Source organism: Brassica napus, chromosome C6 (assembly GCF_020379485.1).
Source record: "Brassica napus cultivar Da-Ae chromosome C6, Da-Ae, whole genome shotgun sequence".
In the NCBI taxonomy this organism is placed as follows: domain Eukaryota; kingdom Viridiplantae; phylum Streptophyta; class Magnoliopsida; order Brassicales; family Brassicaceae; genus Brassica; species Brassica napus.
The window spans coordinates 11030684-11044991 of NC_063449.1; the positions used below are offsets into that span (position 1 = coordinate 11030684).

Here is a 14308-nt window from a genome sequence, read left to right on the forward strand (position 1 = left end):
TAAGCGCATCGTGCAAGACGATGAAGGCGTTAGCAGAGCGGAGCAGGGTAAACCATTTTTACGATGTGTTATCCGTTCCCAGGAGACTCAATATGCCTCCTGAGTTGTTTAAAACTTGCTACGCAGAGAGAAATCTAAGCACACTTTATATGAAGGGTGTACAGTTTTTCTTCACATTTAACCTTCAGGAAGAAGGACTTGCTTTCATGAAGCTTGCAGCGGATGAAGGATATGAGCGTGCTGTGTATACATCGCAATGACTAGAAAAATATTTTGGGTTGATGAGGAGTATTTTGCTCGTTTTACGAGGGAATCAGTTGTCAGGATCGGGAAACTAGTTCGATCTCTAAAATGGGCATGGGGTTTGTCGCACAGTGACGAGTTTCTGGCAAAGAGAGACGAGTTCATTTCAACCGTTGTTCCTTCGTTCTATAGTTGCCAATTTGTTCCTGTTATAGAGCGAGATTGGGTCTTGTGGTACATTGAAAATAGTAAGGGTGACAAAATGTGTAACCGTTGTTTCTAGATCAAAGAGTTGGGGTTCTTCTTCCGTGAGTTTGAACCGATGAGCGTGATTATGAACACAAGGGAGTGGTGAAGATATATTCTATCAGAATATTTTCTCTTTTTATGTTCTTTGCTGTGACATTATTACGACTGGTTTATATTTTACATTATGGTTGGGTTGTTGTCTTTTAATTACGGCTGATTTTTGTAAAAAGGGTTCTCTTCAATTACAGCTGAGTTTTAATTTCATAATGACTGAGATATTTTATTTGAGTGTTATTAAATACGACATGGCTGGGTTAATTAAATACGTGATAGCCGAGTTATTGTTACTTAAAGGCTGACGTAATGTTAACTTTTTGGCTGAGTTTTGTAAAAAAAATCCAAGATACAGACTCGGTATCCGCCATGTCAACAAACTCCTTGCCATTTCATCACTAACGAACGAAATTTATAACTTGCTTTATGAGACTGTTCATGTTCTTCTTCATCTTAGTTATCTATCGTCTTCATCTTTCTCAGTTGGTTATGGATCCGGTAATTATTGTTTCCGGTAACTGGATTAAGAAAAACAAATATGTATTCAACGTCGACAGTAGAGGGTGTAAATTTCTTCATTTAGATGAGAAAACAACACATGAAGATTTCGCAAAGTCTGTTCTCGATGATTACGGATTGAATGATTTGAAGGATCATATTCAGCTTAGCTACATGTTCTCGAATAAAGCATTGAAAACGATGGCGCACGACACTCCACCAGTTTACGTGTCCAATAATCGACAATTGCAAGGTTTTCTAAGCCTGAAGAAAATCGAACAACTACGTCTCTGTGTGGAGATTATGGAGAACAGAGCAAGAGAGAAGTGTAAAACATTTTTGGGCTTATGCTCAGAAGCAGGAGCAGAAGCTTCAGTAGTTGAGTCCAGAGACGAAAATAACAGTGGGAGTTACGATGGTTGCAGTTTGGAGACGGAACAAGAGGACAATGAGAATGACTGTTCTAGTAATGTCGATGGAGAAAAACATGACGTAGTCGGAGAAGATGAAATAGGCGAAGAAAATGAAGAAAACGAAGAAGATGATGAATTTGAAATCCGATTTGATATGTTCGACGATTCAGACGGTGCGTCATCTGAAGATGATAACTTCAGCTCATACGGTGAGTCTCCTACAGATGACGAAGATTCACCAACGCTACCTCCCAAGAAGAGATATTAGAACTTCTCAATGAGCAGATCTAAAGGAAATCTGGAGGTTCTAAGTTTGGAGATGTCGTCGATAGACATTGCGGTAGGTCAATGATACGATTGTAAAGACGATTTGGAGAGACGACTGAAACTTCTTACAGTGAGGTATAAATTTGATTTTGATGTAGAAACATCAACCCCGACATCATACGTTGTTAAGTGTTGGGTTGATGGATGTCTCTGGAGAGTTCGTGCTTCTACCCAAGGAGAATCCAAGACGTTTTATGTTTGTATTTACGATTCGAAGCATAAATGTTCCTGCACAGAGCGTTCTAATCGATCTTGACAAGCAACACCAGATATTTTAGGTATGTTGTACAAGAACTTTCTCGGCAACGTTGGTCCGGCTGTTCGTCCTACGAGCGTCGGAATAGCTATCACTAAGCAGTTTGGTATAAAGGTAATTACTTTGTTGTGGCTAAGTTATTTTAACGACACGGCTGAGTAATGTCAAATGTACAGGCTGATATAATCATACAATTCGGCTGGGTTACTATATATTTAGATGCGGTCGAGTTATAGTAAAATAGGGTTGAGTTATTCAGTACGTTATGGTTGTCTTAATTATTTGATGCGGCTGAGTAATGAGGATCGTTTTTTCATGTGAATAAATGGATTATTGGAAATCACACCGGTCGATGAAATTTGCAAGGGAAATCGATGAGGGAACACCTGAGTGTGGGTTTGAAAGCTTGCCTTCTTACTTATACATGATAAGAAGAGTAAATCCGAGTACAGTTACGCGTCTTCAAATCGATGAGCTTGGAAGATTCATGTATGTGTTTCTTGCCTTTGGTGCGAGCGTTAATGGGTTTCCTTTCATGCGCAAAGTTGTTGTAGTCGACGGTACGTTTCTCAATGGTAAATACAAAGCGACGCTACTCACAGCACTAGCTCAGGACGGTAACTTCCAGATTTTTCCAATAGCCTTCGCAGTGGTTGACACAGAAAATGATGATTCGTGGCATTGGTTTTTTACGCAACTAAAACTTCTGATTCCTGACGACAAGGGTCTTGCGATAATCTCGGACAGGCATAACTCGATAGGGAAAGCAATTAGAAATGTGTATCCATTGGCTGCTCGGGGAATATGCACCTACCATTTATATAAGAACATATTGGGACGGTACAAAGGAAAAGAAGCATTCCGTCTGGTGAAGAAAGCGACGAGATGTTTTAGGATGTCTGACTTTACTGCGATTTTCGAGGAGATTGAAGCGATTCATCCTGCACTCCACGGCTACCTCCAAAGAGCTGATGTCCGCCTGTGGACACGTGTTCATTTCCCGGGCGAGAGGTACAATTTCATGACTACAAACATAGCGGAATCAATGAACAGAGCATTGTCGCATGCTAGAGGTCTAAACATTGTTCGAATATTAGAATCGATACGGGTTATGATGACCTGATGGTTTGCTGAACGGAGACAGGATGCCAGATCGCAGCCAACGACGCTTATGCGTGGTGTCGAGAAACTACTACATGTAAGTCAGTCGTAACAGTAAAAATAAGTATGTCTTTAAAATTCATAAAATTCTTAAGTCAGCCGTTTCATAAAATTCATAAGTCAACCTTTATAATTCTTAAATCAGCCGTAATATGTAATAACTCAGTCGTTTCATATTTATTCTTTTTTTGTTAATAGGGTCATGTAACTGCCGCCAGAGAATTGACGGTCCAAAGGATTGATGATCCTCACACTGAAGTTAAATATGGATCTTCTAGCGAGTCTTTGAATGTTATTAATTTGGTAGAGCGAAAGTGCACATGTCGGCGTTTCGAACGTGAGAAATTACCATGTGTACACGCAATCGCAGCTGCGGAATACAACAATATTTGTCGTATATCCCTGTGCAGTCCTTACTATAACAGTGAATATTTGGTGAGCGCATACGCTGAATCTATCATGCCGGCTGACTCAGCGCAACCTGTTCCATAAATCGTGGCAAACTAACCGTGCTTGCCCCCGTATATTCGTCAACAACCAGGAAGACCTAAGAAAAATAGGATGAAATCTGCTTTAGAAGTTGCACTTCAAAACAAAAGTCCTAGGAAAGAACACACGTTCTCGATGTAGATAGAGTGGCCATAATGTGAAAACTTGTCTGATGTAAGCAAGTGTTGTAGGGATTTTCATGTTTTTGAATTACGGCTGGGTTCTTGTTTTCACTTATATATATTACGGCTGGATTAGGGATTTTCATGTATTTGAATTACGGCTGAGTTTTTGTTTTTATTTATATATATTACGGCTTGATTAGGGATTTTCATGTATTTGCATTACGCCTGGGTTTCTGTTTTCAAACGCAACTGTTATGATTCCCGCCCAAAATAAGAAATGTCGCGAAGTCAATAAACAGCTGATTAATTGAAAGAATTTGTATTACGGCTGAATAAATAAGGCATTTGTCGAACAATTATATGTTCAACTCTCTATTTTTTACACAATTTCTCTCTCGATCTAAATGGAATATTTCCCTCTTCTTGAATTGCCTGAAGAAATTCAGGCTTTGGTGGTTGAACGTGTGGCCCGTAACTCCTTCCAAGATCTCTATGGCCTCAAAGCATCGTCCAAGTCGATGAAAGCGTTAGCAGAGCGGCGTGGTGTATACTATTTTTACGATGTGTTATCCGTTCCCTGGGGACTCAATATGCCTTCGCAGTTGTTGAAATCTTGCTACGCTGAGGAAAATCCAAGCACATTTTATATAAAAGGTGTACAGTTCTACTTCACATTCGGCCTTCAAGAAGAAGGCCTTTCTCTCATGAAGCGTGCAGCAGATGCAGGATATGAGCGTGCTGTGTATACACACGCAATTACTCAAGCAATCTTTTTGTGTGATGGGCAGTATTTTCATGGTATTCCAAGAGAATGGGTTCAGAGGATAGGGAAACTAGTGCGATTTGTGAAATGGGGATGGAGTTTGTGGCATTCTGACGAGTTCCGCCAAAATAGGGCGCTGTTCATTTGAAAGTTTGTTCTGTCGTTCTACAGATGCCAATGTGCAACACATGTGTGGCGACAATGTCTCTGCTTGTGGCACCTTGATATGACTAAGGATGACAACATGTGTGAGCGTTGTTTCTGGATCAAAGAGATTGGCGCGTTTTTACGTGATTTTGAACCGATAAGCGTTATTAGGGACACAAGGAAGTGGTGAAGATGTAATCTATTGGTACCTTATCTGTTTAAGTTCTTTGCTATTTTCTTTTTAAGTTCCAATGAATGTAGTGAAGGCTTAGTTATTGTTTCTTTTGGCTGATTTATTGTTCAATTACGGCTGCATTACTGTTTTATCACGGCTGATTTATTTTGCATTAAACACTTAAAAAAAGAGGTTCATTTACGTGCATTGCAAAACGTTCAGATTTCTTAGTTTACGTGCAGACATGTAAAACGTCAATTACAAACGAACGGAGGGTAATAATTAGCCTCGATATTCTCATATCGTTGGCTGAGTTAAAGTAATAATTAGCCTCGATATTTTAAACACGCGCCACCATTAATCGACAACTCAGTCCAATTAAGCAAGTGGAAACGTCCCATTAATAATGAAAGTGGGTGAGTGATAATCTTCATTGTGGTATAAACAATGATGAGTTAGCTGAGTTACTTTACACTTTACGGCTGAGTTACTTTATACATTACGGCTGCACGGCTGAGTTACTTTACACTTTACAACTGAATTACTTTATACATAACGGCTGAGTTTCTAAACAATGTTATCATTTGTTTGCTTCACGGCTGTGTTTGTAAACAATGTTATCATTTGTTTGCTTCACGGCTGAGTTTGTAAACAATGTTATCATGTGTTTGCTGCACAGCTGAGATACTTTAATACGTTAAGTCTGAGTTACATAAAACATAGGCTGAGTTACAAAACATTACTAAACAAAGTAGTAGTAGTAGCAAAGTAACGACATTCCAACCCCACAAACAAACACATTCCTCAAACACCGACCCTGACTCATACATTCTTATCCTTTTCCCTCAGATGCCGTCTTCATTACTTCAATCTCTTTCTCCAACCGAGCAACGCTAAGTCTGAATTCCGAGATGTCTTTGTTCATGCCACTTATCAGTGAATTAATATCCTCAACCTCTTCAACCAAACACTCATCCGCCCATTTGAATAAATGTCTCTGTTTTCACAATATAACCAGATCTAAGTACTACGTTACTGAACATGCGAAATAAGAACCAAAACGAACCTTATTATATCCTTTTCCGCAGCAATAGTACAATCTTCCTGGATTTGTAGCGGTTCCAGATGTAGAAATGTAATAGGGTTCACCACACCAACACTGTTTCGGCGTTCCTCTTTCCGCTTTCAAACGGCGTCTGTGAGAATTTCCTGAAACGCAGGATGAAGAAGACATTTTGATTCTCAAAACAATTTCATAAACGAAATAGAATTACATGGAATTAGGGTGAGAAAGACGACATGATGAAACGGCATCGTTTCCACACGCGCCATAATTAAAATAATATTTAAATGTGTCGATATTGTAAATCCCTCGACAGATGCGTCACAGACTGTTAATAATTAGCCTCGATATTAAGTTTGAGCCGTATTTTCCACACGCGCCATAATTAATCGACAACTCAGTCCAATCAAGTAAGTGGAAACGTCACATTAGAAATGTATTATATTAACTTCACAGCTGGGTTTTGCCGTTTTACAATGGCTGAATTATGATTAATTATTTATGGCTGAGTTTCGGTCACTTATGGTTGGGTTTATCGTAAACTAACATTCACAACTGAGTTACCTTATACGTTTTGGCTGAGTTAACTTTAAGTTTTCACTAAGTTAACATTCACAGCTGAGTTATTTTATACGTAGAGGCTGAGTTATTATAAAGATACGGCTGAATTAAACAAACACATTATGACTGGGTTATAGTACTTAATATACAAGCAATATGAATTCGACATGTTTACATTCGGGAACTAAAATTATCAGATTTAAAATACAGACAAGACATCACTTTCGGAAAGCAAAATTGTCAGGGCCAAACTCTTCAAACATGTGGACGAGATCACGCCAGGCTCTTGTTAACATCCACGGAGGCTTGTCACCTCCGATTGCCCAAGTTCTCTTCAAATAGCGCATCTGGCAACGAAATAGCGTTCTGGCCACAAGATTAAAATGTGTCCAAACTGTCGAATTATGCCTTCGATCCCATGTGTTTTTGCGCTACAACAAAAAAAAATTACAAAACCGTTGAGAACACAACAGAAAAATAACTCAGCAACGCTATGCTGCCATTTTAAGTGGACAAACTGTTCTTACAGCGAGTTGAAGAAACCAGCGTTCCTTAAAATGATCGGGAATTGCGCGGTATGTCGGCCAATCATGAACCTAGCCTTCTGCAAGAATCGACGGGATGACGAGAGAGAGATCACTTGAAAATTTGAACCAGATAGTACTGGTTGTGTCAAGTAATTCACCCGGACCAGGGTATAGAAGAGGGAGGTTAGTATCGCATTGACACTGTTCTCTAATATCGTCGAATAACCAGGAACAATCGTCATAACTTTTGATGGGGATAGAGAGTTTTTGTTTAGGTTTTTTTTAGAGAGAGAAATGTGTAAGAGAGGAGAAAATATATAGAGAGGTACAGAACATCAAATGTCTCGAGTTAAAATTTCCCAAGAAGCAGTTATCTTTTTCCCGCCAAACGTCAGGATGAAGTTACACTTTACGGTTGAGTTACAGACCACATTTACGGCTGACTTAGTAAATGGGGTTTAGGGTTTAGGGTTGCTTATTTAGGGTTTAGATTTGCTTTTGTGGGTTTTTAAGTTTGGGATTTGGATTTATGGTGCAAGAATAGTTATAAAAACACTAATTCATAATAAATAACACAATAAGAGTTTATGAGTTTTGAATTATGCTCACACCTTATATGTATCAGTTAAGTTTATGAGTAATTGTAAGACAAACATATACCTCAAGATCATGATTGATTCTAAACTCGTAGATTCAATAAAGAAGACACATTCAGTTGATTATATATTCTCTTCAGATATATAATTGGAGTTTCAATTTATCATTTTAAAGTATAAACATTTTTTTTTATTATAAGGTATGTTTGAGGTATGGCTGAGTTATAATATCGTAACGGCTGACTAATACTAATCGATACGGCTGAGTTATATAAATATGTTACGATTATAGGGTATGTTTGGGGTAAGGCTGAGTTACGTATATACGACACGGCAGAGTTATAAAAACGATAAGACTGAGTCAAATACTTAATAACAACATAAGTCAAGTACAAAATAACAACATAAGTTCATCATAAAACAACAACAACATAAGTCAAGTACTTCATAACAACACATGTTCAATTAGCCATCATTTGGTCCGTCACAACATTTCCTCCTTCAGTGCTGCCATCTTCATCCGTAAACCTTGAATATTTTGATCGTTTATCCCATCAAACGTTACACCAACAGCTAGACACTCCACAAACTTCAACGAATACACCTCACAATCGCCAACCTGGGTGTTTTGTAGAGTGTATCTTTTGCTCCTCCTTCTGAATGAGAACTTCTTCCTGCTAATGGGTCGGATATTGGCAGAAATATGTGCACTCAACATAGCGGGAATCATGTGCGTCAGCGGTTTAAATGAATTCAGAATTCTCTGCTCACTTTCGAGTGTTACCTCTCCAAAGATTGGATCGTAGCAATCAATCTTCTCCTTCTTTAGATCCACGTGATACACAACCCAGTGATTTCCGCCGGTTTGAAGACATCCGTACAAGTGATCCACATCTTCATACCACTTCAAGTTTGTTCGACAATGATCGGGAATCCTACCATATATCATATCTTCATAATCATTGCCTTTGAACATGAACATTGTGGGTTTCATCTTGAACTGAGTGTAATCGTGAATCAAAATTTTTTGCCACCAAACGTCAACGAAGGCAATCCGCTTGGACCAGAATGGAGTGGGCTCTCGCGTGGACCTTTTCATGAAGACGTTCATATACGCCACGACATGCTACATAAATAATATTAACAAGTCAGCCGTAATCAAATATATAACTCAGCCGCTATATAATAAAAGAATATATAACTCAGCCTTGATATAATAAAAGAATGTATAACTCAGCCGTAAAAATTAGATAACACAGCCGTAATAAAATAAAATAATATATAACTCAGCCGTAATAAAGACTTACATTGTCAAACACCCATCCATACTCATTCTCCGGCCACGGTCTCTCATGGATGAGTATGCTGTAGAAGTCACTCTCATGATCAGCTGTTAGTACTTCTTTTTTACCTGGTGCTGCTGGTGGTTTGGGTGGAATTGCCTTGATGTGTTGCATAAGTTTCTCCAATAGCGCCGGATCAACAGGTGCTAGAGGGTCATATATTGCTGATGAAGGAGTAACATTCTTCCTCATGCACATCGTTCCATCATGTCCTACGTTCGGAAAAACTAATGATGAAGAACCTGCCGTCATTGACAACCTTTTTGGAGTTAACCGAACATTTTTCTCCCGGTAGTCCTTAATTATGGCAGATCTAACCACTTCAGAATTCTCGACATCAGACTCCGGCGCGAATTCGTTCTGTTCTGCAACAACTTCGTCAGTTATATCAGCCAATGAACTGTCCTCTACAGCAGGTTGTACCTTGCATCTTGTTACACCGTCACGCGGTGGAGTCACCTTTTTGTACTTTGACCCAGCCTGTTTTTGCTTCTTTAGCTCAGCCTCTTGTTTCTTCTTTAACCCAGCCTCTTTTTTCTTAGCCTCAGCCACTTTTTTCTTAGCTTCAGCCTCTTTTTTCTTATCCTCAGCAGCTTTTTTTCTTAGCCTCAGCCTTCTCCTTCCTCTTAAACGCAGCATCTGCCTGCGCTGCTTTTTCCTTCACATCGGCTTCCTCACCCTTAACAATACGTTTGCGCCTGCAGCCGCATCCATAGGCTGGATCCTTAGCATCCTTATCATTCTTAGTAGCGTTATCATCCTTAGTAGCCTTTACAGGAGAAACTACTACAAAATCAAGAGGCCGCATATCAGTAGCTTTATCGACACTACCATACTCCTCATCCAAAGTCCTTTTCACCTCTGATTCCTTTTCAAGCTCCTTTGCCAAATTCTTTTTCGGTCCAAACTCCTTACCAGGAGCCGCAGCTACTAACGCTGGACTATTGACATACTTCTGATGCGTTCGAACCACCAGTGATGCCATAAATAACGAGTTATCTGATAATTGTGGAGAGGGGTTATCATGGTTTTCGGGAATTTTCCCAATCCCCAGATCTTTCAAACACTTCTCCAGTAAAGCATTCACCCTGTCATCAATGGTCTTTTGGTCCATCAATGGTCTGTTCCGGTCTAACTCGTAAGCTTCCAACCGTGAGTCAACCTGATCAAAATTTCTGGAAATAATATCCAGAGTACTCACAATGGTCGTTAGAGTCGCTTTGTTCTCCAACTCCAACTCTTTGCTACCTTCCTTCTCGCTAGAACCCTTTCCCGCTGCATCAGCTTCAGACTCATTCTGTGTCTTAACTTTCTTCTACTTCTTAGTGGGTGGCTCAGCTTCTGACGAAACTCCACCCTTCATTCTCTTCTTCTCATTCCCCTTCCCCTTTGCATTCCCCTGCACTTCCCACAAACCTTTCACAAATCTACCTGAATGTATGTCTGTTATCAACCTAACGAGTTGTGGGTCTTCATCTTCACCCGGCCAAATAGGAAACATCTCTTCAATTGAGTCCTTCAAAACCATTCTCCTCACACGCACCTGCAACACCAGGTTATAACAAAACTCAGCCTCCAAACTAACACAAAACTCAGCCATCAACTAAAATAATTCAGCTGTGATTTAACACATAACTCAGCCATCAACTAAAATAATTCAGCCGTAATTTAACACATAACTCAGCCATTAAGTAACTCCGAACTCAGCCATCAAATAAATTAAGTCAGCGTTAAACCTTACCTCGCCATGCTTTTCGATTTTGGCAGACAACAATTTATCAAAGCTTGCACGTGTACGCTTTCCACCCCATCGCAAAAGCGGAACGTCTTCGTTATTGACCACTCTCCCAAAACTCTCACTGAAGCATGTGACGGATTCATAAGCCCAAATCAATAACGCGTCCTTCATGCCGCTTATTGTGTATGAACCTCCATCTGGAGCCAACGTTTTAATAGAGTCAATTAGAACTTCGTATGCAGTCCGACCCCATGGATACGACCTCATGGCTTCATCGTCGAATACCCTTATTGCACTTTGAAAGGGTATCCTTGAATTGTGATGCAAACAATAGACTCCCATGGCTTGAAGAAGTAGCAGCCCCAACCACTTGCGCTTTTCAAAACTCCAAAGCGGACAGAACGCTAATGCTGCCTTCAGTTCATCTAACTTTGGTCCCATCCCAAGCGGCACCTTCAACTCCCACCCAAAACTCGTTGTATTAACCAGGATCAAATTTTTCTGTTGGCAATGGACATGTGTTTAGCCCAGTGATCTCACCAAACTCGAGCAAGCTAAACCTGATAGCCTCATCAGCCACGAGACACCATATCTCCTTCTTTATAACTCGCAGCTGTCTACACAGTAGATAGTGCACGGTCCTACCAGACAACATGCTTTCGCGTTCAGCTAGCCTAGCAACTACTCCAATGGGAGAGTTCACCAGTTCTTCCCACACATCAAGTCCTATTGTTTTTCTAACGTGGGGGAAATGCCTTGGATGGAAATTGTGATTAATAACTTTACCATCTAGGTTAGAAGACCCTTCAGGGTAAAGTCTTGGTGGGTAATCCCCTTATTTAACTTCAGCAGCATCCATCTGATCATATAACCCAACAATAAAATCAGCCACAACAAAACAGTAACTCAGCCGCATCATAAGAGTAACACAGTCATAACATAACATTAGGTTATTCACGACACAAATATAACTCAGCCATAACATAACCATAACTCAGCCGCAGCAAAACCCTAACTCAGACGCAACGAAACCCCCAACAAAACAAAATCACAGCCGCAACACAACCCTATCTCAGTCGCAACAAAATATAAATCAGATGAAATATAATACATAACTGACCCACAAACTCAACAAAACACAATATATAACGTCGCGATATCCTACCGGAAAAGACGAACTCGGAGATAAGAATGCGGCAAAGACGGCGGCGAAGACGATTTCGTACAAACGAGTTCAGAATTCTGATTTCGGGCACGATGATAACAGAGAAAACAGAGTACAACGACAGAGAGGTATTTCGACGAAGAGGAAGTTAACACAGACAATGTCGATGACGGAGAGTGGGAGTATCCTCGCGGTTCATTCTTTGACGGTTCTTCTTCGAGACGACAAAACGATGTTCTTAGTTAGTTTTTTTTTTTTTAACTTCGATTTAGTTATGTTAGAGAAGAGACGGTTTGGTTTCTATTGTGGTGGTGATGTGTAATTTTAATTACTGATGTGAATTATATGTTTAAAAGTAATTTCAATTAAAAAAAACTAACCAAAGGCCATTAGAGTCATTTACTATGGATGTCCAAACATTCTATTCATTTTAAAAAGATGTTTAACATTCTGGTAATAAACCAACTTTTGTTATATATTATAGTAATTTTCTCTTTGTTCATTTATTCTCTCCCAAATGAATTGCTTGTTTCTTTTTGAAAATGGTAAGCCGTAATAATTAACACTCCAACAGCTATAAATGTGAAAAAGTAATAAATTCTCATCACCCAACCAATACATCAACACTTACATCGTATATATAAAGACGGTATCACACCTTTCTATCTATCTAAAAGTGAACAATCAACAGATACATATATACAGAGAGAAAGATCACAAAAATATATATATCGAACCATGGAGCAATCAACGAGATCCCTAATCATAACCATCGTTATAACCTCCATGTTGGCCGGGTTTGGAAGCTCAGATCTGGATCAAGACAGAGAAGAGTGTACGAACCAGCTGATAGTACTCTCACCGTGTCTCACCTACGTGGGTGGAAACGCAAAAGCTCCAACAAAAGATTGTTGTGGAGGTTTTGGTCAGGTTATAACACAGAGTCAGAAGTGTGTTTGCATATTGGTCAAAGACAAAGATGATCCTAATCTTGGCCTCAAGTTTAATGCAAGCCTAGCCGCTCATCTCCCCACTGCTTGTCATATAACGGCTCCTAACATCACCAAGTGTATTTGTAAGTCTCACACTTTTTCTTTTTAGTTTTTTTTTGAACTTTTTTTTTCTTTTTAGTTCTTTTTATCTAAGCCTGGAGATCGCGTACGTATACAAACAGGTAGTCCACAGTACAAGTACAATTTTATATCAATTATTAGTTAATTATATGAAGAATTCTTCATTTTGTTGTTATATCATAAGGAAATGAAAATAGTTTGTAGTAATTTGTAACTATTATGAATAGGTACATAAAGTTTTAGTGAGGATGTACCGTTCATATTATTTTGTTTATTTATTATTTTTAATTAGATTACATATTATTCATTTCAGTTGTTATATCATATGGAAATGGCAGTATAGTTGATGCTATTTAATGATATTTTCTTTATATATATAATGAATCACGATTTTTTTATTGAAAGTAGTTATGAGTTGTGATCATTTAAAGTTAAATTTAGCTTTTCTTGTAATCTAAAACGTGTTTGTATTTCATTTTATGGGAAGCGCTTCTGCATTTATCTCCAAACTCGACATTGGCTAGAGAGTTTGAGAGCTTAGGAAGGCTTGAAGCAAGCGCCAACTCTGCACCTCCTTCACAAAATGTTAAAGGTAACTGAAACTAATAAAACTTGCTCTTTTAAATTAATTCAGTCAACAGTACTATCTAATTAAGCACACTTTGTGCTAATCACATGATCATAAAGATGGGGCAGGAGGTCAATAACTACGGATTATCAAATGTACTGATTCTACAATTTTGGCTTTTTTTGTGTGGGTATATATATAAAGATGGGGCAGGAGGGGGAAAAGCTGAATCAGTGAAGAGTGATGGAGGAAAGAAAAAGAAGAGTTGGTTGGCTGTTGAGCTTTTAATATTTGCTCTTTTCTCTCATCTTCTTTTAGTTATCTCTTCGTTTACCTCTTCCTCCTTTATTTAATGTAACTTTGCTTTCAATATCTTATATTAATGTTCTCAGTGACATAAAAAATATATTGTATGCATATGATTATGCATGTACATGATTGAAAAAACTTAATGGCTTAAGTGTTTAAATTGTAATAACTAAAAATATATTTTAATCTTCCTCTCTTCAAGTTGTTAGTAAGCTTTTTCTTATTAATCGTACTGTTTAAAATTATTTTAGGAACTTTTTACAGCTTATTGAAGTTCATTATGATTTGGGAAATTTGTCCTTATATACATAAAAAACCTCAAATTCAGTAAATAACTAGAACTTCCCCCTATCTCCTGTTATTTCGCAAATTAAGCCCTTATAATTTTATGCAAATATAATATTTGGGTTCCCCATTGAGGATTTATATAACTGAATGACAGCCAGTAAGGATTTATAAAACTGA

General features: G+C 38.6%; 5 protein-coding genes across 5 annotated transcripts; 2 read left to right on the forward strand and 3 right to left on the reverse strand.

Annotated features, from left to right (window-relative positions):
- The first annotated feature begins 2365 nt into the window (after positions 1-2365).
- On the forward strand, positions 2366-3693 carry LOC111212867. Its single transcript, XM_022714487.2, has 3 exons — positions 2366-3124; positions 3185-3238; positions 3400-3693. Exons 1-3 carry the CDS (start codon positions 2366-2368, stop codon positions 3691-3693), a joined length of 1107 nt encoding a protein of 368 aa, XP_022570208.2.
- A 2039-nt stretch (positions 3694-5732) lies between these two features.
- Positions 5733-6134, reverse strand: LOC111212866 (uncharacterized protein At4g04775-like). Its single transcript, XM_022714486.1, has 2 exons — positions 5967-6134; positions 5733-5897 (listed from the first exon to the last, which is right to left on the reverse strand). The coding sequence occupies exons 1-2, from the start codon at positions 6132-6134 to the stop codon at positions 5733-5735; spliced, it is 333 nt and encodes a 110-aa protein (XP_022570207.1).
- Positions 6135-8131: 1997 nt separating this feature from the next.
- Positions 8132-10286, reverse strand: LOC125588340. The gene is made up of 4 exons (XM_048759638.1): positions 10239-10286; positions 9598-10152; positions 8955-9506; positions 8132-8773 (listed from the first exon to the last, which is right to left on the reverse strand). The coding sequence occupies exons 1-4, from the start codon at positions 10284-10286 to the stop codon at positions 8132-8134; spliced, it is 1797 nt and encodes a 598-aa protein (XP_048615595.1).
- Positions 10287-10305: 19 nt separating this feature from the next.
- On the reverse strand, positions 10306-11169 carry LOC111212865. Its single transcript, XM_022714485.1, has 2 exons — positions 10732-11169; positions 10306-10533 (listed from the first exon to the last, which is right to left on the reverse strand). Exons 1-2 carry the CDS (start codon positions 11167-11169, stop codon positions 10306-10308), a joined length of 666 nt encoding a protein of 221 aa, XP_022570206.1.
- Positions 11170-12546: 1377 nt separating this feature from the next.
- Positions 12547-14031, forward strand: LOC106408984 (non-specific lipid transfer protein GPI-anchored 6). Its single transcript, XM_013849677.3, has 3 exons — positions 12547-12968; positions 13454-13558; positions 13739-14031. Exons 1-3 carry the CDS (start codon positions 12632-12634, stop codon positions 13885-13887), a joined length of 591 nt encoding a protein of 196 aa, XP_013705131.1. The 5' UTR covers positions 12547-12631; the 3' UTR covers positions 13888-14031.
- The last annotated feature ends 277 nt before the right edge of the window (positions 14032-14308 follow it).